Here is a 25,483-nt window from a genome sequence, read left to right as displayed (position 1 = left end):
CCACTGCTGCTGCTGCTGCTGCTGCTCCGGGCGCGGTTGCGATTTTCCATTGAAGGATAGTTCTTTTTTTGTGTGCTGCTGCTTTCTTTTATGGTCATTTATTTGATAGCCTGGTATTTAATTAAAAAGCAACCGCACAACCCATCCAGCACGCGCGCTACCGCCGGGTACCGTCAGCGCTGTCGTCATCCTTGGCCATTTGCCACTCTGGCCAGGATCTGTGTGTTTAAACAGTGCAATTGACAGGACAAGGGATGGGCAAGCCCGTAGCAGGGGATGATAAAGGGAAAGCAAGTGCTGGTCAAATGATAATCATGCTGGCAAGTGCTGAGAGCACGTACAGAAAAAGTGCATTGAAGCACGAAAGGGATCTCTCTTTCCCCCTAAATCTCAACCGTCCTACTATGCCAGGTTGTAAAAGTGGGCTACGACGAAATGACTAACTGTAAGTTGGTAGCAGCTTGAGTGGGGGGGGGGGGGACAAAAGAACACGGAATGACCGCTCGAATTGTGACCCAGTAAAAGAAGAAGTGAACAAACACAGAAGAAAGAATGGCACACAAAAAAAGATTTAGCAAATATATCTGAATATTTCCCAGATAAGGATGCTGCTACGTTTTCAGTGGTTCTAAAACCAAGGCTTTAAAATATTCTTCCTCCCGGTCAGCAACAGCAACAGCGGGCAGCAGTACAGAGTTTTGCGTTTTGCGCTACGAACCGGGTACCGGGGCCTTAGTTGGTGGAGTATAAAGAACTTCCGTTTTTTTACCAGAGTTTTAACAGCTCGCAACGCTCGCAAAGAGGAAATAAAACGGTGCGTCCTCCATTTTCTATGAAACCCAGTAGCGAGGGAGTGGGATTTTTTTGTTCACTACCAACACGCCACCCCCCCAACCCCTGCCGCTCTAAAAGTATGACCAGCAAAGCAGTAAAATCTGAGCCGCCACCCTTAAAAAGGACGAGGACGAGAGCAAATTTGACGTCTTCATAAAATGAGCATCGTCAGGTGGAACTGAGAGATGTTTTCCGCCGTTCGTTACGTTTCAAAAACCCCGGACGAGTGGGGTTGTGCGAACGTAGCTGGGAAAAAAGCGAAACGCAGTGGCGGCAACTTGAGCACTTTACAAGAGCACCAGCAGTAGCAGCAGCAGCAGCAGTTTCAAGTTTCGTTCAGGTAGAAAAATGTGCTGCCTGGTTTCAAGTTCCTATGTGTGTGTGTGTGTACGCCCCTTAGAATGCAAGTGTGGGATTTTTCAAAAAGGTAAGGCGTGAGGAATAAGTTTGTCGATCTGTCAGGTTTCTGCTGTTAGTTTTGGTAGCATTTTTTGCCCATCCGAACTACACCGCTAGTGGCTGCAAAGAAGAAGAGCATAAACATTATTTTCTAGACAGCAAATTTTCGTTCACTTCAATTGCAACCACCCATACGGGGGAGGAGGTGTGCGAGCGTGTGTTGAAGCGATGGGAATATTACACGCCCAGCATTGTGGCCATTTGCATGTTGAAGCTACTTGCGGCTACGCTATTTACCGTCACACCGTTCGGACAATTGGAGATTTTGGGTGGCATAGCAGGGGCAATTTATTTTCTGTACCAATCGTCCAGCGTTAAACGTGAGTTGGGCAAGTTAGAGTACCGCGCTCGCAGCAGCAGCAGCAGGTTAGTAAAATAGATACTGCGTTGATGGTAATAGCGATGGTCCTTTTACCGTAGTGTGCAATTCTTCTAGCCTAGGCAAAGTTTTCCCAATGAAGTACACCCAAATTGTGGTATCTGCAAATTCCCTACACAGCGAAACATGAAATTCTAATAAAATAAATAGATAACTCTCGTAAAGCAGTAGAGGGCGCGGCGAGGGAGGAGAACACACAATGCCAAGGTTTGATAAGATCGTCCCGATGCAAAGCGACGACCGGAGCTGTTGTTGTTGATGAATTTTGGGACTTTGGGGAGCGCGCCGAGTAAGAAGCTTTCAGACAAAAACACACACACACACGCACTCAGACGCAATTTCCTCCACGAAATTCATTAGCTGCACATCTTAACATCTAAGGTAGCAGAAGAGTGAGATTGGAAAAGGAAACATTATACAGCAACGTGGAGCTGCTGTTTAATCCGCGCTGAGCGCCGAGTTGGCGCAAATGCGCGTTTGATGTTGCTTCAGGGAAACGCGCAGCGACTGGCTGTTTAATTTCGTTACCACCCAGCAGTGGGTATGTAGTGCGATGTGGGAAAACTCATCTCCCCCCTCCTCCTGCTGCTGCTGCTGGTGGTGTCCTTGGGGATGGTTGTTGGGAATTTGATTGAGACTTTATCACTCGACGTAACGACACTCGTTGAATGCACAATACTTCTCCCTCTGCGAGCACTTTGAGCTGCCTCTGTTTGCGGCGACCGCCGAATCCGTTGAAGGCAAAATGGTATGCAGTAAACGAACCGACGAATGCTACCAACTCGAAACATATCTCCAGGGAAATGAGAAGTTATTTTCTTTAAAGTTTATAAAATATAACCAAAAACCGAGAGCGGTCTTTTGATGGACACCTTCCTTTTATCGTTACAGCGGAGGGCAAAATGGTATTTAATTGTGTTTATTTGTGCGATGGTGCTGCTTGCACAAATATCCTTTGCACAACGAATGTGCTAAGAACACACAAATTGCTCACAATTTCATCACAGCTTCTCACAGCTGCACATGGCACAAGATTCAAGTGTACGAACACACACGCGCACACAAACACAGCCGGACAATGTTAGTTATTTATGATGTTTGGGAAGTCGTCGGTCGTTCTCGTAAATCATGCTGCTGCTGCTGCTGCTGCCGTGTTTACGATTTGGCGAATCTTTACAGCTGCTTATCAGGGCAGGAAGAGAGCGGGTGCGTTGGTGGCGGGCTATAATTTCGTCATCGGTCATAGCTTGTCGGAACGGTTTGATAAGTGTCGGGGAGATGTAAATATCTTCCTGCTTTCGAATGGGAAATGGAAACGTACAAACGGTTATTGCGGTTTCCCCACACATGGAGACCTCATTCGAGTACCATTCAACGCTGGACGCTGGACCGTTCCCAGATGGCGCAGTAATTCATTAGGACGAACAAACTTAAACTCTCGCCAGGCCAACATTTATACGGGTACTTAAGGGATGGGTGGGCGAGAGAGTACAACAATCAGTTCTTGTTTTGCAGTGATCCTGGGAGTGTGCTGGCATTATCCATCCCAACTTCAAGGGAAACCCAAAGAAGCTTCTAGGGAGTGAGGTATCCGAAGCAAACGACACACACATATAGAGAAGTGCAACGATAAATAACAGCAGTCCTGCAGCTGGAAGCACTACGCCACCACTGGGTGGGTGGTATGTAATGATCGGGCCGGGGGAATTGGGATGGTTTTCTAGTACTTCCAGTTCCAGATGGGTGGAGTATGCTGAAAGGATATTGTTGAGTGCCATTGGTTGGTAGCAAAAGGGATAAAAACCCCACAAGCATAGAATTCATTTCCCCTAGAACACATCTTACCCGCACTGTACACGTTACAACAGCACACTCGGAGAGGCACAAAACAATACACGATAGTCCTGAGCTTTGTGAAGGTGTTCAAGAAAAAAAAGCAAAAAGAAAAAACATTCACACACACTCTATGTTGAATAAAGTCCACAAGCCACAGCTCTCAGCAGTTTGCTGCATCCGATACGGAACCATCTTTACAACATCTCTCTCCACGGAATAGTGCAGCGTGTTTGCATACTAAACATTGCCGGTCTTGGCACTGCAAACTTCATATCCCGGTACGTACACACCTTTCTGTAATCGTTCAAATGAAGCAATAAAGTGTGGCAGTATTTTAAACCACCTTCCGGGTATGCAAAATGTGAGCAGGAGAGAGAGAGATGATACCGACACGATCAGGCACGAATGGGTTTGACTATTTCAATAAGCATCATTTTTATGAAGCAGAGTGGTGGTAAGAGCAGCCGTACTTCCGCACAGGCGAAATTGGTACCGAAGGGACCAGGGTGTGTGTGTGTTTTGCAATTATCTTCAAAAGTAAACGACATCAAGGGAAGGAGTGCGCACCCCGTTCGGCGATGGTGGGGATTTTCTCATTTCGGAAACAAATTTGATTGGGTAGCAATAGAACCTTATCTAATATTTAAACAAATGGCTAGGTGGACGGCAGCTGAGAGTATGGTGGGGAGGCGGCACATTGTGAACAGTTGGCACTAAAAAACAGAGCTTTGTGTATCGCCAACAGCTGGGAATTGCTGTTATGTGAGCAAAATTCCAATTGACCGAAAGCAGAGCAGCAGGGGCACGTTATGAAGTGAGCTGAGGTCACATGGTTTAGTTTGAAGTGAATGCGCAAACTATGGACCACTATGCTATAGTACTAAAAAAACAGAAACGAAAAGGAAATAAGAAGGCAGCCTCCCAAATGCTGACTGTAAAACGAACGCAAACCAACCGAAGTAGCCATTGCTACACGAGTGAGGCAAAACTTCAATAAGCGGCCATCTTTGCTTAGCTGGCTGCGAATCATGCCTGCCCGTTTTATGAAGCATTGAAAGCACTACAATCACGTCATGTCCACCGTGTTGCCGTGTTTAATTAAACGCACAAAACGTTACGCCAAGAATAAGAAGTAAAAAAAAAATCGAATCTTACCTTCATCGATGTCTGGTGGCAGACCGCCGACGAACACTTTCCGGGAGAACCGTTCCGTCGTCTCCGAGCCATTCGAGTGGGGCGAAGATCTGGCCGGCGAGTTGAGCTGCAGCTGGTTGGTACCAATGAAGCCACCGCCACCGCTACCATCGTCATCGTTCAGGTGTTCGTCCAGTCCGGCGAAAAAGGGTTTGCCTAAAATCGAGCAGAAGGAGAGAAATAAAACGTGCTGGATGAGTGGGGTTTGATAACTTCACTAAAGATGTTCTTCAATCATGATTCGCCATGTTGGGGGTCATGGCGTGAAGAAGGGAAAGGACACAACGAACCCTCTAGATCGCGCACTTTCAGCTTCGCCAAGTATGGTCCCAAAATCGCACCCATGGCCGCATTATCGACCGGCGGGTTGTAGCGGTGTTGGAAATAGTGCGAACGATTGCCCTCACTGCGCAACATTTTCGGCTGTTTTGAATACTGGCACTGAAGAAAGCTGGCTAAGACCGTACCGCAAACACACACAAATACACTCGCACACGCACTGCCTCTATTACTTCAATCGCGCTCAAACGCTGACAGCACAATGACTTGCTTCTTTCGCCTGGCCCGGTACCGGGATGATATCTCACGGTGGTACTGAATGGATGGAGACTGTTGCTAGGGAAAAAAGGGATTTAGAAGCAGCGCCCTGTGGGAGATGCTGCGATGGGCGAAGGTTTTCAATGCTGGTAGAAATCGCGCTGTCAGTGGGCGGTCGATCTGTCACTGGTTTGCTAGATGGCGCTTTCGTTTGTTTACGTTGTGCAAACCGAGCTCCTACAGTAGTGTTTAAATCTTCCGGAGAGAGAAACTCTCTCTATTTGATGAAAATTATAAGATTTGGTGTAATTAGTGAACGAGTCAGGTAAGCAAACCATTCCTCGGTTCAGTGATAATCTATAACAGATTTGTTTTATCGATTTCAAGGTGCTGGCACCCTGGCAATGTTTTGCACTCCCGGAATGGCATCAAAAACGGAACCACATAATCCATCACGTTACGAAAGTCGATCCCTTTGGTAAACAAACGCGTGAAATGTATGGCTTGGTCCCTATTTGCCGTAGATAATCAATCGGTTCGAACTGTACCGGGGCAGCCGCCTGGGTTTGTTTACCCACGAGGGCCGGTCGCGCACCAGGCAAGGACGCGCGCGCGTCTAGGAGAGGCTAGCAAACTATTAGTAACCCAAAATGTGGCCAGACACCGCTGCGTGTTTGAAAGCAGGCGCACACGTTGTTTGATTAGCTGATTGGAAAATGTGATGTAATGGGTTAAATACGACGTGCTGTGGCTGGGCAGGAGCGCAGGTAAGTGTGTCGTGTGCCGTCAGGAATAGCGAGCATGCTACTTTGCGCAATGCTCTACTACCTGCGGCAATCAGGGCACAAGGTGTTAGGCGACCGGGGAGCGTGGGTTTTAATTGAAATCAAATTTCATTCCATCGCTGTTTGGCTCAAAATTGCCTACTTCAAGCACCGATCGACAAACCCGATTAAGACCTAAATCGTGCCTCACCGTGCGGAGATGTGAGTAGGGAGCTTGAGCACACGGTCGACTCGGGTGGTTGGTTGTTTAGCTACCAACCATGCTCCTTGGCCATAATATACCCAGGCCATACTTTGCTCGCCCCTCATTACTAATATTACCCCTTACTCCAGTGTGGGAAGCACCGATTCCTGGCAGCGAAGTCCGTAATCAAACGATTTTCACCATTTCCTCATTTTTCTTTTCACAGCACCGCCATTAAACGCCTTCGGAGAAAATGTGGCAATACAACACACGCACATACACAAGTACCCCTTATAAACGGTTGGAACACCAAACCCCTTTTCCCTCGGGGATTCCGGTGGGAACACACTAACCGAGTGCCGAGCGACCCCTCGTTTGCTGCACTTAATATGCTGTTGGAATTCTCCCGGGGGTCCGGTCGGGGCTGTTTCGTTTGCGAGCATTGCGTGCGGCACGGACGGTGCATTTTCCACGTACATCAAGCCCATCAGCCTTGATTGTGTGTGTGTGTGCGCGCCACTGTGGCACTGTGGAGGCTTATCGTGTCGGCTGACGACGGGTGAGAGAAAAATTATTATCAAAATAATCGTAATTATCGCTTGTAATTTGTATTTACTAGGAACGCCCCTACTCGCCCCAGCAGCACGAGGGCGGAAACACGTCCACGGAGTGGTGACGATTAGTCCAAGGATTATTGACTCGAACGGCGTGTGCGCCCGGGGGGAAAGTCCTGTTGTTCGCTCTTACCATCCATCGAGCCCATGCCGGGGAAAGATTGCATGATTTAATTTAATCTACCCCCGTTTTCTATTCCACTCACCATTTGCCTCTTGCGTACAGAAAAGAACTGCGCACAGCACGGAATGGATATTGCGCTGTTTGAATGGTGGAGCACAAATAGAGCGTCCCCTACGTGTCACGCTTGCTGACGAGTTAGGGGTTGTTTTTCTTTTTACTGTTTTGGTTGTTAAACATAAACGGTCTGCACAAGCGGCCGGTAGTATTGAAAGCATACACAGAGCACAATACATTTAAAACAGCAGCTTGGAAAAACCAATCGACGTACAAAACGCTAATCGCTAATGCACTGTATTTCGTAGCATTTGTGCAGACAAACAGCGTTAATAAAACATTGCCATACACACACACACATCTTCAGTACGAAAGTTGCTGGAAGGCGACACTGGGCAAAACCATAACGCCATTAGGCGCTAGCCTTTTGCGTACTGGTACTGCGTCCCACAGGACGCACACTCGACTGTTAAGTTAAGTCGTGTTCCAAGTGGCCATAGACTCTTCCATCCACCCGCACGAACTCTCATCGACACTGGTGGTGTACAACAATACCCGTACATGATCCTGTAACAGTGCGGCGTTTATCCTTAGCCGGGAAGTGCTCGCCGTGTGTTTGCTGCCCCACATGCCCCCCCCCCCCCCCCCCGGGCCACGCACCGCAAACCGCCATCAGCATCATAATCTGTATGAAAATGTAATTTACATTCAAAACAACCGCACACGCAGTGCCATCCCGTTTTAATTAATATTTATATTTACAACCATCTCCATCGTCGTTTGAGGGTAGAATGTGCGGAGTGTATGTATAGTACATCCCGGAAACACTTTGGATGTCAACCCAATTTGTGACAACCTCAGCAGCGTGTAAAAGGAAATGGGAGTGGGGAGAGGGTTAGACTAGCAATACCCCTTGGTGAGCGGTGGAAATACAACAAACGTTTACTGCGATGACTCCCGTGGCTAGTGTGTGTGTGTGTGTGCGCGGATATCAGCGACGCCTACTAAGCAATTCAAAACGAGCCAGAAGCGTAGTTCAAATTTCACTACGTGCTGCTACGTTGTGCTGGGAAGGTTTGACCGGAGTGAAATGGACAGGTTTATCGTAATTTTGGGACTCATGCCAGCTGAACGGACAACAACAACAATTCTTCAGTGCTTGCAGGTTGGTAAATGTTACTTTTATATGCTCTGTATCAAGCGCATCTTTTTCAATGCATCATCTATCCTTTCAGTCGTGCGGCAATAACAACCATCGCATTGGAAATTGAAAATCGGCAGTACACGGAAACATGCAACCCTAGGGTGAGGATGGGCACGGCCGTTTTAATTAAAGCATCGAGCGAAAATTTATAGAATCGTGAGAGAAGTAACGCAAAGTACCGGTACCGCCGAAACGTGGCCATACAACTCGGTAACCTACTTCCAAGGGTTTGGGATGGGGGCGCATAGTCAACACGCTACCGACACACGTACCTCTGGAATATCAAGTGCACGGGGTTGCTTTGTGGAAGAGAAGTGGGAAACATAAAAATCAAAGCAATGGGCAGCAATGGAAAAGAGTCGGAAAGGAACAAGCGCTTGTAGATAGTATTTCTATCAAATGAAAATCTGTCCCCAGACAGTGTCCCGCCACACACTTTCCATTCACCGTCCCTCAGGGAACACAGGAGAGTGTTTGGCGTACAAGGTGAGAGAATGCAAAAATTAAAAAAGGGCAAAACAAGACGCGGAAGAAAACTCAAGGCAAAATTAAATCAACACTTTACGATCCCCGGGCAACGGCGGTTGTCATCGAGCGTCGCGCTCGTAATGTTGCCGGGCGTCACGAGCTGCAAAACGGAAAACGTGCTGGAAGTATAAATCTTTATTGCAATCACAACGACCCCACCGGGGACGGCCGGACACCTGGGTGATACCGAGAGACAGGTCCTGCTGGTGGACAGGTGAAAGATGAGGCAGAGGGAGATGGGAACGTGTATCGCTCAAGCGTCGCTCGTACCGGTGGAAGCTTGCAAGTCATCGTTCGTTCATCCATTTGAAGGAGGAGCACCATAAATTTGTATCCGATTTTGCGTTTACTGATTTAATTTCCTGAAATCCCATTTTCGCGTGAAGGGTTTAAGAGTGGTTACAAAATCGGTATGAAAAATTGCTCCTTCCATTGCAGCAACACAAGCAAAAACGTGCCACAATCAAATGGGTAAATTTTCCCATTTATTTCTTTGTTGGTGTCTAAACTATCTCTGCGATTGAATTATTGACCGCCAGCATGTGGATGATACGCTACATGGCACTGCTCATCATCATTGCACACGGGGGATTTCACTCTCTGGAGGAAATTCGTTCCACGGTAGCGGACTGGGGACAATAAACTAAACTATAACACCCACCCGCCCTTATCTGACACCGGATGAAAGGTGCCTGACCACTGGCCACTAACCGGTGTTGCTGACATTTCATCGACTGGGCACCCACTTGACGTTGGCGGCCAACGGTGCGTAGATATACACGACCCATTGCCCATGTGTTTCGATATCCGGCTGGTGGTTCGCCTGGCTGGTGGGGGAAATATATGACCATTCACCACATTCCGAGTTGGGGTGTTGGTGCTTTTTTGTATGTGGGTCCAGCCCTTTTCCGGTTTCTACTCGCATCCGGAACGGAAGTGATCTTTTTCTGAGGTCGAAAAAATAGCAAATGGACATGTGGGCGTATGTTTAGCTTTCGAGAGCATCCAGCACCCATTCCGCCCCTTTCTTGCCTTTCTTATCAAGTCCATGTCAACCGGAGCCACCGAAAGCAATAACTTCGCGAGCGGAAAGCCATCCCAGTTTCCAACTTTAGCAACAGTGATAAATTACAACTCTTTTTCGCCGGCCGGAAGTTGGGGAAGGACTTCCCAGTCGTGGTGGGCTCGCGCTATGTTTTACGTTAAATTAATTTTAACTGAAAACTTTTCTCTTACAAAACAAAAAATGGTGGGCGGTAGTGGTTCCCCTCTATGTGTGTTTGGGCGTGTGTGTGTGTGTCGGTCATGTGTAGAAATGTGGGTTTAGACTAAACTGAAGGGCGCAACAAAAAAAAAAAAAACAAAGAAAACAGAACTAAGGCTAAAATACAACACTACAACCTCAAAGCCTCGGGATAGTGGGCACAGTCGCTGCGGTTTTAATATGTAACGGCCAAAGTGTGGCCTTCGTTTCGTTCCTGTGGGTTGGATGCGCTACCGATGCTCGTTTCGTTTTGGTGAACCGCGTTTCCACGGGCCACCACGGCATGGAGCATCTGGCATGTGTACCATAATTTTATATGCGCCATCTCTATTGTCTCGGTCCGGGCGGGTTTTCGTGTCCTTTTTGCCCCGGGACCGTTGGTATAGGAAGTGGGTTGTGTATCGCGCTCGTTTTGTTGCTCTTTTTTTGCTAATGCGTATGTGTGTGTGTGTGTGTGTTTGTGCAATGTATGTGGTTTATAGTAATAAAAGTTTTGTGTGTATTTTTCGCTCCACTCGGTTTGGAATTAGTGAAGCACTGGGCGGCCGCTGACGTTACGACATTTCTAGTTTAGGGAGGGGTGGGTTCTATTTCACTGTACACGTGCAGAAAGGTAAAAAAAACACTCTTAGCAACACTCGCTCGTTACTATAGTGACGCTTTTTCGCGTATAGCGGATGTTAAAATGTTCGCAAAGAAAAAACAAACCTGCTGTCGCTCGTATGAGCTGGATCCTTTTTAGGGTTTGGACGAAGAAACAGAAGCGCCCCAAAAGCCAGTCCCTGTCCAGTGTATGTGGGTGTACGTGTACGTGTGCGTGTGTGTGTGATTAACAATCGCCATTGCCATCGAAACTGGGAGTGAAAAAAAATAGCGACGGTCCCGCTAAATGATAAACGAAGAGGAACGAAGCAATGGCGATCCGGATTGTACCACAGTGTGCCGGAATGTGCGGTGGCGTTCTTTATGTCACGCGAAATGAGCAAAAGATACCCGTGCAAAGAGTAGGAGCAGTGGCAGCACCAGCAATCGTCCACGAGAGAGATCGTAATTAAATAACTTTAATAAATTTAATATCAAATTATATTGGCTTTTCCTCCCGGCTCGGTCCCGTACACTCCGACCGGCCATCACCGTCATCATCAGCGGTTCACGCTGGTGTTTGTCAATCGTTTTTTTTTATTTCCTCCCTCTCTCTTCCAGCTCCAGTTGGCAAATGGTTGACAACTAGACTAGCCCGTGGACATGTCTAGCAGCAGAAGCAGTGCTTTATGAGCACGCAGGAACCGCACCCATTCGCCAGAATCCTATCCGGACATTCGGGCGGGTTCAAAAGGGGGAAGAGATTAATTGCCATTTATTTTTCAACAATTTAATTACACTTTTGTTTAATGACCTCCATGCGCCATCCCAGCCAATCCGTTGTTGCGTTTCCGGAGCGTCCGAATACACACACCCACAGACAGACACAACGGGAAAGAGCCACCGACAGGCTAGTAAGTAGCTGTAAATGGTCGGGAACCGGTGCGATGCATCCGAAACTGGCGGACAATTGATGAAGATTCATAAAATTCAGTTAAGTGTTCATTGCGTACAACCCGTTTGTCGTTGCAGAAATTAAACCGAAATGTAATGGAGATAATCAATTACAGCAGCACAAGGACACTTTCACCCTCCCCAACCGTCGGGATGTGTGTGTGTGTGTGTGTGTGTGTGTGTGTGTGTGTGTGTGTGTGTGTGTGTGTGTGTGTGTGTGTGTGTGTGTGTGTGTGTGGTGTGTGTGTGTGTGTGTGTGTGTGTGTGTGTGTGTGTGTGTGTGTGTGTGTGGTGTGTGTGTGTGTGTGTGTGTGTGTGTGTGTGTGTGTGTGTGTGTGTGTGTGTGTGTGTGTGTGTGTGTGTGTGTGTGTGTGTGTGTGTGTGTGTTGTGTGTGTGTGTGTGTGTGTGTGTGTGTGTGTGTGTGTGTGTGTGTGTGTGTGTGTGTGTGTGTGTGTGTGTGTGTGTGTGTGTGTGTGTGTGTGTGTGTGTGTGTGTGTCCTAGTGGCTTTGAAACGTTCCGGACGCGAGGTTCATCACATCAGGTTGTAACAATATGGCAATAATCTCATTTTACTCCGCGTTTTTTTCTGCTTGCATCAAACATCCTTCATTGCAATTGCGTTTCGTTTTTGTACAAGCTCCACGGATCGTGTATAAATACATTAATTTAAATTAGCATAATGAGCTTTCGGGTGTGTGTGGTGTTTAAATAATCGTTTTATCTGTGGTTTGGTGGTTGCGGTGGATTTGCGCTTACGCTTGTCAGCGGACATGTTTAAGCGATCAAATCTAACAGTTTCCATTTTTTATCGTTTTAGTAAGCTTGGGGACACTTTTTGGAGCGTACTCTGGCTGAATGGTGCTTTATGACGCTGACAACTTCTGATCGAACGCAGGGACAGACGGAGCAAAGGTTCGTGGAAAATGGTTCGTCATAAGGAAGACCGATCGAAACTTTTCCACCTGCAGCAATATCAACATCCAGCGGAGAGGCTAAAGCGCATCACGTGCTTAGCTCGGATCAAGCTTGGTTACGGATTCGGAGCAGTTTATCACTTTACACGCAAACCTTGAAGGCCACAGCAAGAAAAAGAACAAAAGGAACAAGAAAAAAGTATGTTTTAATAAGCAAGAAAGAAAAAAGAAAGACCCAGAGTTTGCAAAACAGCTTCGGCAACCTTAAAAACTCATCCGTGCGCAAGGAGGAAATGTTTGTTATAAAGCACTCCCGGCCGATTAAGATCAGTACCGACTGAGTGTGCTTGCAGTTCTTGCACGGATGCGATGGTGGTTGTCTATGTAGGAAGTGGAAACTTTTAACTCCGAACCATCACACCCCAAACCCGCAGTGTACGACGGGATGGTTGGTTCGCGTCCGAACCACTGTAACGCGCATCCGGAAGGTTCGGTGCGCGTGTTCTCCGGGCTTTTAACGACACGAAAAGTGCCAAAGTTTGAGCTGCGTTTCCAAGTTCGTGTCCGGCGCCCGCGCGCTCGAGCTGTGTATGTGTTACTATGCGAGTCCATAAAGTTCCGCGTCCGCGGATGCACCATGCGCTCGGGCAAAGGCTGTGTGATGGATGAAGAGACGGTACCGCTCCCCAACTACCCCAGTACAGTGCGCGGCGAATGATTCTTTGCGAGGTGTTTTGCATTGGCCAAAAAACGAAAAAAAGCAAACAAAAAAAAGTTGCAGGAAACATCTGCCAAACGCGTGTGGTTGAACAGTGTAATATGGCCCGCTGGGCATTCGGAGAAGTTCATTAGCGTAATGTAGTGGAAGTGTTTGGAAATCTGTGAGTGTGTGTGTACCATTAAGACATGCGGCGGACGGAACGCAACACGTATTTCTATCCACCAGGAACCGGTAAGGGGAGGACGGATTTTGGAGTACCTCAGGGGCTTTGGTCGTTAGTAAAAGAGCAGTGATTTAGCGCGTAGTGGGATAAGAAGGGCAGACCATGGGGCCGGGGCACACATCGGCAAAGTACAAAATCGTGTTACATTGCATCACATAATGATGATCTATCCTGTGTGTGTGTGTGTGTGTTTTGTTAGGTTTTGTGCTGTACGGTATGAATTGTACGATCAACCGGTCAGAGGACTACGTTTTGATGGATGCAGCCACAACACTGTTGGAAAAATTGTGCTCTTTTCCGAACATGATACTGAAAATTGGTCCGTTACCAGATGTACACCATAAAACCCGCTACGGGTTTGTGGGCCTATACTGAAGAGGAGAACAGGAGCAACACTATTTGCAGCACAATGAGTTAGATCGATGGTAAAATGTGAGCCATTACAACAATTGGCATTCAATGTTGTTGTGCATTGCCGATTGGAATAATTCGCTTCTTTCTTTTTTAAAGCAGAATTCGCATATGATAACAATGTCCATTCTCTTCCCACAAGGTGCGCACAACAGCGCACAAATCGGAGCACGGGATGCGACCTTTGTTTCCGACCGGATCATTCCGCCCTACTCGCAGCAACGGAATGGGGATACGGACACGGTGAATGAATTGACGTAATTTATATAGCTTGTTGGCTATCAATTTTCCAATGATTTATGATTCACACAAATACCACTGTCACTGCCGGCAACAGGACAACATCCCTCCCTTCTCCGTCCCTTTTCCACCACACGCGTCGGAATGCTATTTGGCACTCGGAAAAACGGATCGTGTGCGTACGATGGAAAAGCCCTGACGTAGGCGGAAGACGGTCGAAATGTTAGCGACAAGCATTGTGCATGCATGTGCGTGTGTGCTTATAGTGATAATAAATTACTCACGCTATTAAAAGTGTTCGTCAGTCCGGCTGGTTTGGTACTTATAAATTCACGCACCACAATGGTAAAATGCCAACCGTCGGTTTAATTGGTACAGCGTTTTAGACGCTTGGCGAAGAATGTAAATAGGACCAGGGTACGTTTTTACCGAACTATTGATTTGTTTTTTTTTGCGCTCCACCGGGAACGGCATCAAGTACACATTGCTTTTGTTTCTCTGACCTTGTTTTAGTGCACTGGCTTCTGGCTGACGGATTTTGGGACGCTCTGCAAAGGCTCTGGTATCGATTGTTGGCGAAAACGGACTGGTCTCCTCGTGTGTGTCACGCGAAACAAAGCGGCGAAACAGATGGCAAACAGATGTGAGCAGCAAGCTACAAAAGTGTATTTTTTCGTATCGTAAGTACTCTTGTTACACATACACATACAAAAAACAGCCAAACCTTTCGATGTTCGGTTTAGACGATCCGTACCGTCTGCTCGATGGACGTGAGCGGCGTCGTTGTTTCGCGTACCCTTGTGCAAGGCGTGTTCCTTTTTGGGCCGTTTCCCGTTTATGTGTAACGGTGTTTTTTTTCTTCTGTCAACGAAATTTTAATTTAAACTTTTTCCCTCACGTGAGTCGTGCTTTCGACTGCTGAAACCCCAAATTGAGAACAGTGTTTCCACTTATTTCCGGCCCATAAACTCGAACCGCGCTGGATCTGGTGTGTGCTCCCTTTGTGTACACTGAGGAGAGCTGCCTCACTCCCCCAAAACATGCAGACGCGAAACCTGGGCCCCAGTGTAACACATTGGATTTAAGGGGCGAAATTGTAGGCAGCCGGCGAAAAACACCCTGCCGCCCTTTCTTGCCTCCTTACAAGAGAAGACGAGGCTTGAGCAGAATCGCTTTGAAGGTGAGGTAGGAAAAGAAACAACGGGGAACTGTGGAGTGGCATTTTCCCATTCGCCATGGCTCATATGGGCTCGCCATCCACTCCTAACCGCTCCCGGTGCTTAGCAACGTGTATGCAAACGTGATGGAACAGGACATTTGTGTTGTGTTGTGTTGGTTCATGGAGAACAATAACAACAACAACAACAAAAGCCCGTTGCCAGGATCTGAGCTGTGCTACGGTTTTGCGTTTCCTGTCGAAACACTATTTTTGCTCTCAATTGCTTTGGTTACGGATGAGAAACTTTTTTTTATGGATTTCGGCTTTGATTGAGCGAAAAGCGCGCAAAAAACGGCACGATCCCAACTGTGACTCATTTTTCGTTGGCAATGAGTTAGCTAGAGAGAGAAAGAGAAAGAGAGAGAGAGGTGGGCCTGGTGACTGACAACGGAAGTCAAAAGGGACTGTCAAACAGATTCACCGTATCGAACTGCAGGTGCGAAGTGGTCGCAGTAACCAGTGGAAAGTGTTTGTATGTGGAGCGAAGAAATGTTGTGGAGGGTTTACAGGGATGCTGCAACAACCGAAACGCTTGCTGTTAACTGCATCTATCGCCGAAGCATTGCATTGGGCATAACACCGAAGCAAACACGAAGTAGAAGGATCAACCAGACCGGCTCGGACCCATTTCGTGACTTGTCTTTTTTTTGTGCGCTTGTTTAAATTGCTTTTCGAAAAATGTCTAAAACTTTTATGTTTGTGTACTCCTCAGCCCGCTGGTTTCTTACTTCCACCCTCCCCCCAACAAACCGTCATGCCGTCGTGCCCTGGAAATGGTACGTTGCCAAGGTCGGAGCAGGAGCAGGACCCGCGGTTGGTGCAACCGGTGCTCTGTGTAGTACGTGCGGCAGTTGGAAAACAAATCGCCCAGTAGGAGTGGGTGGAATGTGACCCGCGCAAGTAAGTAACACAGGAAACAGGTAAACACACAAAACCACCACGCTGTGCAAATACACGTAGCGTGCCGATCTACATCATCGTTTTGTGTGGCTATTGCTTTAATAAGTTGATTGTATAACCACGTGATGGCCGTGCGCTGTTCGTGTTCGTTTTGTTCTGGGCGCGCGTTTGCGATTCCAATACCCGAATGGTTGTTGAAAATACGAGCAAAACAAAACATCGGGCCCCAAATTCTCCATCCCAAAGAGCGAAAGCATGGAGGTTGCCCATGAAGGTTGCTCTTTTTCGCTGTGAAGGAAGTTACTGCTTCTCTGTGTCGGTGTGCGAGTGTGTTTATGTGGTTGCTGTTACACTATGCTTCTTCCTCGTCACTTTGTTCGAACGTTTTGCAAACGTTAACCTGAAAAACCTGATCCGACCCGATTGGGTTGAAAAGGAGAGAACAAAAAAAAAAAATGGTTTCGTTGTCGTGGGTTTGTTTTTCGCGCTTTGAATGGTCCCAAAAAGAAAAGAAAAATCTATCGCGGTTCGCGTTGGAAGTTGAAACTCGTTTGCAAAACAACGTTTTTTCTCGCTATCGATAGGTGATTTCCCACCAAACAACAGCGAAGGGAAGAAACGTACGTGGTGTAGGATAAAGTAAACCCTCGTGAGAAGTAGGATGAGAGACTAAAAGAAAATGGATCCCAAAAGTTCGTCGCAAAATAAAAACGCAAAACTACCCTTCCGAGGTTATACAGGTTTACAATCGATGTAGGGTTAAGCGTACAATGCGAAACACGAATGTGAAACACGAAGGCGGAGATTGTGCGAAAGAACCTGAAAGCTAAACCGGAATTGGGACTTTGGTTGTTGTTATTTGCTTTTATTTTTGGATGAAAACACCAAAAACAATCAAAGGAGCAATTGCATGGAAAACACTAATCCATCAGCACTATGGTTCATTCGATCGATCAAGCAATGGATTGTTCTAACGTTTTTGCCTGATCGATAGTTTCACAATGAATCATAACGAGTCCATGACGCTCTCCGAATGATCATGTACAAGCGGTTACATGAGCACTAACCATGCAGTTTTAAGTTTGTTTCTGCCACCTGGAAGGCCACTCAAGAGTAAGCGACGAACGCGGACCTCACTATCGCCTCGCTCGGGGATGACTTTAATTGGAAATCGGAGGAGTGATAAACTGCAAGGGAACCAAGGTGATGGTGTCGTTTGTGCGGAGCCCGTTCAAAGAGAGCCGCAATTAGCATTTGAACGTCCGGCTCGTCGGGCCCGACAAAAGAGTGATGATGCATAAATCAAAATTGTCAAAACAAATTTACAGCACTAAACTCCCAAACGCGGCTAATATGCTTAATTATGTTTAAGCTGGGTAAAAAATCGAACGTCGATTATAATGACAAAGAGAGAGAGAGAGAGAGAGAGAACGGTAGAAATACGAAAATTTAAGAAACGGGCACGATCAAGAGCTGACTGCACCACTGACCGATCGGTGCTGGTATAGCCGAGAAGCTCTGACAACATCCGAAACCAAAACCGAAACCGAAACAAAACACCTCGTCTCTTCTACCGGGCTGCATGTCAACGCTTTATGGTCCCTAGTAATAAACCATCCAACCGGAATGCGGGAGTATCGGTTTGAAGCGTCTTGCAGACACACTCGCCGGTGGACCGGTCCGGTTGGCCAGTCGGCAGGGTATACATAATTTGACGGTCGTAAATCGGTTTAACTCATTTGAGGAGCTCAAGGTTCAATTTGTTAATAATCGTACCCCGAACCATCGACCAATGGCCTGCCACGGTGCGATTCTTTCAACCGCCGTCTTTTGCATACATATGAAGATGCTATTGCGTTACATTTGCGTTCACTGGCGTCACTGGTACGCTGTCTCTCTGGTACGAAACAATGCAATGCCATTTTTACAGCCCAGAGCTGCAGAGAAAATGTAAAAATCAGTTTCACCAAAATTATACGCCCAAAAGCGCTTGTACGTTTTGTTCGTGCAGTGGTTCACCCCTGTCGGTGAGATCCAGCCGACAGGAAGGGGGAAAGCCATAAAAAACTAATTATATCTGCGTGTCCGTTGTGTCGTAGGGCTCTGCAAGCATACTTGGCACTTCAAACCTACCTTGAAGATTACAAGTTCTCCAAAAGGTGCATCAAAAGCTAACATAGAGCTTCGGTTTTTTATGAATGTGTGCGTATGCTTAAAAACCTAAGGCAATTGCATTCCGAGTTATTCAGCTCATCTTGCACAGTTGAAATGATTTCTTGAATTGTTTGTCAAAAATAGAGAAATATGATTTGAGTTATGATAGTTTTTAGTAACTTATTGCCAATTCCCTTTCTCCAAACATTTCAGAAAGTGTGGAATCTGAGGAGAGCCTGTAAAATCCTACTTTTTGTTTTGTTGTTGAAACTCAAGAAAAGAAATGGTGCTGAAAGTTATTCTTTATACAATACTGTTTTATCACGTTGTTGTTAGTTGGGGTTTTGCTGCTGTCTTTTTTAAACACGAGAATGCAAAATATATTTTAATAGAAATTCTGTAGTCATGATTGTTATAAAAGCAAAACAAAATACAATGCCAACACGCTTCATGAGATGAATGTTAGTGTAGAGGAACAATCACTATCAATACGCTAATTCTCACCGGTTAATTCTTTTTGAATGTATAGAACAAATAATGTTACAATGCCACCTTCTACTTGTGTATAGTGTGTTAATATTATTCCTGTCTTGTCTTTTGCTGTTCCTCTCACATGCGTAGTAGATCAAATCGCACGTATTTTGCCGCAATTCAAAGCTCACGCATCCGAAAGAGCTTGGTGCCCGGGATCGTACTGCAGCTCTGGTGCATCGATGAACTCGCTCAATTCGCTGGCACTTCTTACGGCTGGCGGCGAATCTGAAAGCACCAAATAGACGTCGTCGTTTACGCGTTCATCTACCGTGCCGGCGTTTGGTGTGTTTTGTGCTGCAAAAGCAGCCGCCGACTGCTGGCTGATAAGCGGATCGATTGGCACAGTGAACAGTGCTACGATTGCATTCTCGACCGACCTGGGCACGATACTTACAATCGCCTTATCGCTATAGTGTGGCATGATCATTACCTCTGTCGGGCTGAAACTATCCGCCGAATCTTGACTGATCAGCGATGTTTCATCGTCACCGAGGTACTCCCCGTTGATAGGCGATTCAAGCTCGCCGTTATACGGCAACGCGCTCGCGCTGGTTGATGGTTGCGGCGGACCGTTCGTTGTCAACATACCGATCGTGGACATGAACGTTGCCGAGCCGTTTGTCTCGTTTGTCCTGTCCATGAGCAGGCTCATGGAGTTGAACGCGTTTACGGCGCTCAAAAGATTCTCGTTCAAATCGCCCGTCTCCTGCAGGCACGGCAGCAATGTGCTGAACTCGTCCAGCTGCAGGTACCGGGCCGCTTCGATCAGCGATGGCAGCCGCTCCCGCTCAACACTCAACTCGCCTGTGTACAGAAACTTGACCAGTGCGTCTAAATCTTCGTACTTTACGTTGTAAATCATGACGACCGGGTGGGGCGTGGGGACCTCGCTGAAAACGCTCCGGAAGAACGGGCTGCCCACGGCCAGCACCAGCTTATGGGCGCGCAGCTTGCGCGACTCGCAGCAGATCGTCACGTCGACCAGCAGTTCGGCCAGCCGGGCCGCGTGCAGTGCGGCCGGAAAGCTGGCGCGGCGTTCTGTATTTTGCAGTTTAATGATACCGCACACCGGTTTCACGTACATGGTTTCACTTAAACAGGCACTTGTGTGTAGTGTGTATGTTAGTGTGTGTTTTTTTTTAAACTTGAGCACTTGTTACTACTACGGAATTATGCACTTTTGCCGTTCGAAAAGCTTTTACAGTACGATTACGAAGCTTTTCGATACTACGGCACTTGGAGGGTAGGATTCAATCCACTGGTTCGAACGAGAATGACTAACCATGGGCAGCGACTGGTTAGTTTTAATATGGGGCGAGTTCAACGCAAAGATAGGCAGCAAAACGGGGAGACCGAAAGATGGTAGTGATGGGCCTGTCGTCGGGCTCGAAAGATGATGGATGGATGGGTTAAGGAGAAACAAGTTTTCTTTAGATCAGTGGCGTATAATTGTAGCCAGTAGGTTGGGAAAACAAAAATAACGAGGACTATGCAGTTAAACTGATAGTATTTAAAATACGTGTGAAAGAGGTAAAGCGTAGAGCTATTTAAATTATAGCAGCAGGAGATTACATACGTAAATTATTAATTCATAAGGTAAAGGAACTTATTTTTCAATTCCCATGTTCGGCTGATCATAGCCCAAAAAACGATTATAACAATGTTACATCTTCCAAACCATGACGAGTTAAAATTGTATACTCTGGAATGGATTTTAGGAAAACATTTTAATTTGACACGCTGCTCCCTCAATGAATTATGTTTGACATCTCTGCAGCCGAACTGTTCCGCAAAACCGGTTCTGGATGGCTCGTAATCTCCGTTTGCTTTCTAATTCCGGTCTAGCATTGCCAGCGTTCGGCATCAGTGTTGTCTGCTGTGTCCTTCCAGCAGTGTATAGCCGAACTAAACCGTTTCCAAATATACTGCAGATTGATATCGAAACTGGCTATAAAAAGCTTTCCATTGCTAAAGCGTGTTATCAATTCTAGACCGCCGCTTCATGAATTCTACAATTGAAATTTAATTTTCAGATCACTCATCCGGCAATTTCTACAGCATTATTATTATACTCGATGGATCATCATTAGCAAAAAGGCTGTGCAACGAATCGATCTTTATACACTTGCACAGTTGCATCGCATCAAACTGATTTGGTGAAGTGGGGAAGCAAACGTTGCCCAGAGCCAAGCCGTGGGATGCTGTTAGATGATGGAATGATGCATCCAAACCTACGCCGTGCTCTCCATCGCTCCCAGTTGTCATCCCCAAATCGAAATGTAATTAGTGCAGGTATAATTCATAGCACAAATTAAGCTTTCACCCGGTACTAGCCATTTCATTTTGCAGAAATTCGTCCGTACACTTTCAGCCGTAAGGTCTCTCCTTTCCGGTTTGCCGCTGGGCAGTCAAAGTCGAGCTGCGACGAGCCGAACCGATGCCGACCCGCTGGCGAATGTGTCCGAGATAATTAGATATTTATCATCAATCACATCGAAATTATGCAGTACAAACAGGCGAGTAGGAATTAGTAATTATCGTTTACGGGTGTATAGACGTTCGATTCTAGTTTGCTCTAGAATTGCCCCCTCCCCTCTCTGCGTGTCCCGCCATTCAGCTGATATTATTCACGGCCGAGTGTTTCAAAAACGGCACCACACACTCGGTGGTGCTCGTTTCGGTGTGTGTATGTGGGCTGATAGTATCGATGGATTTAGGTTATACCGTCGGTGATTGTGTGTGCGGTCGTATCATGCTGAACTTTATGCTAAAATCGATACAAAAGCAAACGGCTTGAGATGCAATCGGGCGAGAGAAATGGTCCAGCGCATTGGTTTGGATCCCATTTTATGGGACCAGACAGGGAACCATTATCTATGTGCTATCTGTACGTGAATCTGTGTGTGAGTGTGTGTATGTGTGTGTGTGTGTGTGTGTATAAGAAAAGGAGCTTTATGAGAAATAGGGAACAGCGCTTCCTACAGCTTCCTCGGTTTCATAGGAAAAGGCAAGCTTTCGTCGTAGCAGCCGATTGTTGTTTCCAGGGCCACATTCATAGCCGTGTGGCTCCGCCGGGCAGTATCCAGTGCTGCCGGTCGGTGTGGTGGGCAGGTGCCCAGTGTTTACAATCCAGCTCAACACATCAAACGACACCCTCTGACGTCGTGATTTATTGTGCCCGATGAATGATGGGCTTGCTGTACGGGCGATGAATAGGGAACGGCACAGGGGATGGTTCCTCACTTATCAACGCCAACGCTGGCATAGATACCGGGCGAGCGAGAGAGAGAGAGAGAGAGAGAAACGGGCAAGAGGCATCTGATGTGTCGGAATGGTGATGACATAGCGTAAGCCCGGCAGCAATGCACAACCTTGGTACGAACGGTGATGGTGAATGCCGCCGAGGCCGAGGTGTGCTTTATGGAAAACCGAAAGTGCTTCTCCAACCTGTATTTATGAGCCAGAGCACCAGAAAAGCACTCCAGTCCAATGGGGCGGATGCTTTGTGGCAGGTTTGTGAGAGCGATTTATGAAAATGTACAAATACACTGCCTTGCAGAGGTTTCAGGACCTCCTCGACTAAAGTGCCGAAGCGAGACACAGCAAACGCCGAGCTTGCCTGATAGATGGATGACTACGGAGCAGGACTGGCAGCAGGAATGGGGGCGTCAGACAGGGAAGCAGAACAATTTAATGCAAAACATGCAACAGCATCCTTCTGCAGCGCCACCGGAGGATAGGAATGGTGTGCAAGCGCTGCGGGTGGATTTAAACCGAAGCTTAGGCGGATTGTTCACAGCGAGGGCGCATTCAAAACACACAAATAAAAACGACCTCGTCCCTACCACGGACCCAGCACAGAGTTGTAAGTAAAAACTAAAAGCAAAAAAGGAGCGATTCATCACTTACAACACTTGTAATTCCACACATTCTCTACTTTTAGGCAGTGTACTGACACACCCACTCACACACACAGACGACTGTTGCATAAGTTGCAGAGGCTGCAAATTGCCGAAACGGGGTCGGCAAACTAATTGCAAACAGTGGCAAGTGCCAAACTTTCCAGCCCCTCTAGAAAGCCACCAACGGGCTGGGGATGGTAAATGGGAGCGGAAATTAAATTCAATGTTAGTTCTCGCAAGAGTGTAATTAAAATGATAACGCCGATGGGTGCACCTGCCGGGGTGTATGTGGTGGGGTTGGAGCAGCGACTCTCCGAGATCTGCTGAGACGCAGCACAGCGAATGCGTTGCAAAAAGTTGGCGCAGCCCATGCAACCGGAAATGAACGATGTGGTTTGGGGAGGGAACGAAGATGTTCTTTCAGCAGTTCCTTGCCTTCTCCCGTTGTGGCGGATGGCGTAACGACCAAGGGAAGCGTGGAGGGCGTGAAAGCTGCGCTCGCGCTCTCGTGTGCACGCTCGTTTTGGGGCGCGTTAATTAGACACTTAACCCCAAAAATCCGTCCTATGCTGACGCGCGCTATCTAGTATAATGAGGTAAATTTTTGGCCCCATCAAGACAGCCCCAGCAGGCGGCTTGAGCAGCGATGAAAAGTGGTGATTGTAGCGACGGTAGTAAAACTTCGGTGCCCTTCCGATGCTGTTCCGTGCACTGGGAACGGGGGAAGCTGCACCGGGAGGGATCTGCTTTTAAGGGCGGAAGCATAAGAGGAACGACGAGATTGAGCAAGTTGTAGCGGGTGGATGGAGAGAGAGTGAAAGAGAGAGAGAGAAAGCCGTTCTTAACGTGATTTTCGCTGGAATAGAGGTTAGGAAAATCGTTCCCTTTTACCGCAGCAAACAATATTCTATGCAATATCATCTACCCTTAACGAAATTGTTGTGGTAATTGCACTAGACTGTAGGCGCATACATAACACTGACGCTTTGTCGCTGGGTCGTGCAAAAGGGTAGTCGTGATTGAGCAGCAGTAGCAGCTAAAAACGCACACTGCAAAGGGCCATTTGCCTTTGGGTGATACATTGCTAAAAAGTTTAATATATGTATGAACAATCTCGCTACCTTTGCTACGAACAAAAGGGATGCAATGTTTCGCAACAAACTTTGTACGATTTTCTAGCCGAACTGTGCTTAACATTGCAGTAACTTTGGCATGTGTTTAATTTTTTGTGTGGAAATAATCAATGAAACTCAATGCATTCAGGTATGACACTTTCTGGCTAAGCGTATTTTTAAAGTGAACATTGTAAAATATACAATTCTTTACAAATCTTTTAAAAGCAAACAGCCGAACTAACCATTGCTCGCGAAACAAGATACATAATAGTCATTATCGACACGGGTTTTCCGTTTTTACTTTCTTTCCCCTTTAACACAAATGCAGCCAAACTAAATCGAGCAACATAATTCAATGGTTCCGCTTCCTATTTCGCGTCGTACACGGCACGGGTTTTTGCATGTGCAGATGCCAAAAAATAGCAAACAAAACCGAACGAAAAGCTAAACCACCACGTCCAAACATTACGCCCGGTGGCCCATGGTTTTGCTTAGATAGCGCGAGCTCGCGTGAAGGGGTTCTATTTCCGTTTCGAGGGAGCGGGTTTTTTTTTTTTGGTTCTACCCTTACCGTTTAAACTTTATCGATAGTTAATGCATGTTTTACTGTAGCAAGCAACCTTGCATGGGTCGAAAGATATAGGGGGTTGGGAAACAAGGGTTGGAATAACAACGCTGTAAGCTCTTTCTCTGTGCATTGAAAGCTTTCCAATTGCAGGGTCGGGTGTGCAATGACCGTGCAAAAAAAACCAAATCCTCATGGCTCAGGGCATCTCACAATCGTACCAGTTAGTTTCGTACTGTTGGCTTTTGAACCGGTTCACCTTAGTAGTAGCTGGGGAAAAAAGACCACAATAAGAGTGCTGCTGCGGTTTCGATTCAAATAAACCCGAACGGAAACTAGCGACTAGCTCCAGAATCCGATTTTTCCCCTGACGGCTTTTCCTCCCATTTTCTTTTGTCCGCTCCGTCCATTTGTATCGCGTTTACAGAGATTGTGGTGTGACTTCACTGAACACAATTTTGTGTGTGTGTGTGTGTGCTAGCTGTCCTTTTTACAAATTCCCCAATCTAACGATGCTGTACCCTTCCCTTGGCAGTGCATCCTTCGTTTTTTTGCGGTTACACCCCGCAAACGACAAACGCTTTGAAGATTCGGTAACTTTAATTAAACTTGACCCGCGCAACAGCCCGCCGATGCGGGTGCGCGTTATCGTGCATCCTTTGACCGCAAAGACCGCAGCCGCCAAAACTGTCGATGCTCGCTGTCTGCGGAAACCACTCGAACCGGTGCCACATATTTTCCTTCCTGACACGTGTAATTCAATTATTACGGCGTTACCTGTTAATACTGAGGGAGGAAACGCAGCTTCGTTGTTCTCGGGTCGATCGCACTCACCTGGAAGTAGAGAATGAGAGGAATGGTGGGTTATTTAATGGAATAGTTTTCTTCGTGTATGTGTGTGTGTATTGTGGGTGATGTGGTTAATATTCTAATTTGCAAGCAAAGGGATCAAACTCCACCAAACCATCAAAAAAGGGGGTGTGTATCGTACATTAAACGTATCGAGTTTAATAAGTTCACGGGGAAAAGTGTAATCAAATCTTGAACGAAC

The 25,483-nt window shown here is 46.9% G+C and overlaps 2 protein-coding genes and 2 long non-coding RNA genes across 15 annotated transcripts in view; 2 read left to right on the top strand and 2 right to left on the bottom strand.

Moving 5' to 3' along the window:
- LOC121588950 (translational regulator orb2-like) overlaps nt 1–25,483 on the bottom strand; it is a 238,494-nt gene that overhangs the window by 16,785 nt on the left and 196,226 nt on the right. For all 7 annotated transcript variants that reach the window (XM_041907420.1, XM_041907425.1, XM_041907423.1 and 4 more), the window contains one exon: nt 4,664–4,858. In XM_041907420.1, coding sequence (XP_041763354.1) covers nt 4,664–4,858 — 195 coding nt within the window. The remainder of the gene's footprint in view (nt 1–4,663; nt 4,859–25,483) is intronic.
- On the top strand, nt 5,572–7,616 carry LOC121588954. The gene is made up of 3 exons (XR_006004252.1): nt 5,572–6,006; nt 6,435–6,767; nt 6,828–7,616. It is a non-coding gene; the product is annotated as an uncharacterized LOC121588954 (long non-coding RNA).
- On the top strand, nt 7,673–24,335 carry LOC121588952. Of its 5 annotated transcripts, none has more exons than XR_006004248.1 (8): nt 7,673–8,165; nt 8,236–11,043; nt 12,352–14,686; nt 14,985–15,223; nt 15,975–16,162; nt 20,884–21,142; nt 21,200–22,715; nt 22,794–24,335. It is a non-coding gene; the product is annotated as an uncharacterized LOC121588952 (long non-coding RNA). The 5 variants fall into 5 exon arrangements; XR_006004246.1 differs by lacking the exon at nt 14,985–15,223 and having other exon boundaries at nt 7,675–8,165; nt 12,352–14,460; nt 14,557–14,723; XR_006004247.1 differs by lacking the exon at nt 14,985–15,223 and having other exon boundaries at nt 7,674–8,165; nt 12,352–14,723; nt 21,222–22,715.
- Nucleotides 18,755–20,350, bottom strand: LOC121588951 (broad-complex core protein isoforms 1/2/3/4/5-like). 2 transcript variants are annotated; one of them, XM_041907427.1, is made up of 2 exons: nt 19,245–20,350; nt 18,755–19,075 (listed from the first exon to the last, which is right to left on the bottom strand). In XM_041907427.1, exons 1-2 carry the CDS (start codon nt 19,932–19,934, stop codon nt 19,058–19,060), a joined length of 708 nt encoding a protein of 235 aa, XP_041763361.1. In that variant the 5' UTR covers nt 19,935–20,350; the 3' UTR covers nt 18,755–19,057. The 2 variants fall into 2 exon arrangements, with proteins under 2 accessions (XP_041763361.1, XP_041763362.1); XM_041907428.1 differs by having other exon boundaries at nt 19,281–20,350.

The sequence above is a fragment of the Anopheles merus genome, chromosome 2R (genome assembly GCF_017562075.2).
Source record: "Anopheles merus strain MAF chromosome 2R, AmerM5.1, whole genome shotgun sequence".
Lineage (NCBI taxonomy): Eukaryota > Metazoa > Arthropoda > Insecta > Diptera > Culicidae > Anopheles > Anopheles merus.
This window is presented reverse-complemented; position numbering and strand designations above follow the sequence as displayed.

Bases quoted from the DNA above. Each gene is read 5' to 3' on its own strand.
- LOC121588951 (XM_041907427.1), bottom strand. From the start codon at position 19,934: ATGTACGTGAAACCGGTGTGCGGTATCATTAAACTGCAAAATACAGAA.